This window comes from Grammomys surdaster, unplaced genomic scaffold (genome assembly GCF_004785775.1).
Source record: "Grammomys surdaster isolate TR1022 unplaced genomic scaffold, NIH_TR_1.0 137, whole genome shotgun sequence".
Lineage (NCBI taxonomy): Eukaryota > Metazoa > Chordata > Mammalia > Rodentia > Muridae > Grammomys > Grammomys surdaster.
In genome coordinates, this window is record NW_021604595.1 from 9,299,429 (window position 1) to 9,301,663 (window position 2,235).

General features: G+C 44.9%; 1 protein-coding gene across 1 annotated transcript; it reads right to left on the reverse strand.

Moving 5' to 3' along the window:
* Window positions 1-384: 384 nt before the first annotated feature.
* Window positions 385-1,853, reverse strand: LOC114617598 (N-acetyllactosaminide beta-1,6-N-acetylglucosaminyl-transferase-like). Its single transcript, XM_028763199.1, has one exon. It carries the CDS (start codon window positions 1,431-1,433, stop codon window positions 465-467), a length of 969 nt encoding a protein of 322 aa, XP_028619032.1. The 5' UTR covers window positions 1,434-1,853; the 3' UTR covers window positions 385-464.
* Between the last annotated feature and the right edge of the window lie 382 nt (window positions 1,854-2,235).

Genomic DNA, 2,235 nt, shown 5'->3' on the forward strand with positions numbered 1-2,235 from the left:
TTACAGAGTGCATTCCAGAACAGGACAGCCAGAGCTGTACAGAGAACTTCTGTCTTGAAAAAATAAAAACTACCATTTTTTTTTTTTAAAGAAGACTTATTTTATTTATATGAGTACACTGTAGCTGTCTTCAGACACACCAGAAGAGGGCATCGGATCCAATTACAGATGGTTATGAGCCACCATGTGGTTGCTGGGAATTGAACTCAGGGCCTTTGGAAGAGCAATCAGTGCTCTTAACCGCTGAGCTATCTCTCCAGCCCAAAACTACCATCTTTTGAGAAGCCTACTTAGCATCGATCATGTCATATACATTAATGAAAATGAAGACAGTGGCTCATGTGAAATCACTGTAATTGCAGATACCCAGGAAGTCACGACAGCTCAGGAGTTCCAGGATAGCCTGGACTGGGCATAGCAAGACAAAGTCTCTTCAAAACAACAACAACAACAAATAAACACTATTAAGACAAAGATGACGGTGTGAGATGTGAGAGAAATAAAATATACATACCAGGAATCCTATTGAGTGTCACCCAGAAGTGTTCATCAGGACTGTAGGTGTCCTTGGACCAGGAGATTAAGTCCAGTGAACGCTGGTCTTTGAGGACAAAGTTAGCAAACTCTCGAGTGAGGGTCACATATGCAGTGCCAAAGTAAATGGTCAGATTGTGAGGAGGAGGGGCTTTTAATCTTCCTGTATTGTGCACGTAGGGATTTTTAAGGTCTATCAGCTCCCGGTGAACATACTTGGTCCTTCCAACTGCGTGAGCGGGAGGCAGCACCCCTGGGGTGAGATTCTTCCCAATAAACCCTTTCAGGTACTGAACTATTTCTTTGTTGGTTTTCAGAGGAAAGTCCTGCCCGCAGGTGTTGATGACATATTTCCAGCGGACCTTGGAGGCCACCAGGTCTTTCATGCAGTTCAGGTCAGCCTGGAGCCGGGAGAAGCCACCATAGACCACCAGCTCCATCCTAGAGGCCAGGAAGGCATTGGGGAAACAGTTTACTAACCGACGCACTGCTTCTTTGAAGGTCTCTGTTGCCTTACTATCCACGTGCACACAATAGATGTTCTGGGGCATGTAAATGGCCCTGAAGAGTCTCTCAAAAGTGTCATAATCTTTGTGGACAGTAAGTGTAAAAGCCAGAGGGAATTGGGCTTCTTCTTCAGAGAGAGTCTCTGTTATGTAGTGATTTTGAACCTTGTACTCGGAACAGGTGAAGGTTTCTAGGGTAGTTTTCCGTGCACTGTCCTCCGTATAAAACTTCTCCCCACTGAACATATGAAAACAGACTTCTGCTAAGACCGAAATATTGGAAACCGCCCTTGGGAAAGGATTGTTCGCCCATAACTTGCTATTGTAAATAAACATAAGCGTCAAGGCAGCAATTAGAGATAGGCTGAAAAGACTGTACTTCCAAGAGCCCATCTTCCAAAAGCAGGAAATGAGCAAAGCGTCTTGAGAGACAGAATTGGAGCAAAGCTTCCTTTAACTTACTTTTTCCCCAAGTCCTAGGATCATCCTGCACAGATATGGGTCTGATCCCACACGGATGTGGTCCTGATGAGTACAGTTCTCGGTTCTTTCTTCTCTCCCTTTCCTCTTCTTAGCTTGCTTATAGCGTCACTTTTCATTGACAGACTTCTGAAGCTGCTCCATTGCCCAGCCTCCAAGTAACTTACAACCAATTACTACACAAAAATTCCCCTCCCCAGGGAGGTTCCAGGAGGCAATGACCCTACCTGTCCTCAAATGGAAATCACTATCAGTGACCTTCGGGCAAGGCATCTCTCTGGAACTCGGAACTAAACCTCTTCTCCCAGTGGCAGGCAGTTAAATGTGCCTGCTCCCCCGGCTTCCTGTTAATCATTGCATTCGAATGACTCGGTGTGTTTGCTTAACCAGCTCTGCCCAGCTAAAAGCTTCAATTCGGAGCATGTGAATACTGCCTGGAGAGACTCTGTCAATAAAAAATGTCGTGCTTGACAATAAATTGCTTAACCTGGCCTTTTTCCACCCATACTCCCCGCCCCTTTTTGTACCAGCTGGGGATGCTTTAAAGCAAGGCGGATGACTAACTGTTGTGCCAAATTCTTTCCAGGGCTTAATTTTCTGTGCTGCTAGGAAAGTCCTTAAAAAGGCATATTAACTACTATGAGGACATGACTATTTGACTCCCTAGATGAAGCAACCGAAACACTCGGAGTAAAGGCTAATTGTTTAAAATAAA

What these genes read in the sequence shown, in the direction of transcription:
- LOC114617598 (XM_028763199.1), bottom strand. Translation starts at nt 1,433, where the DNA reads ATGGGCTCTTGGAAGTACAGTCTTTTCAGCCTATCTCTAATTGCTGCC.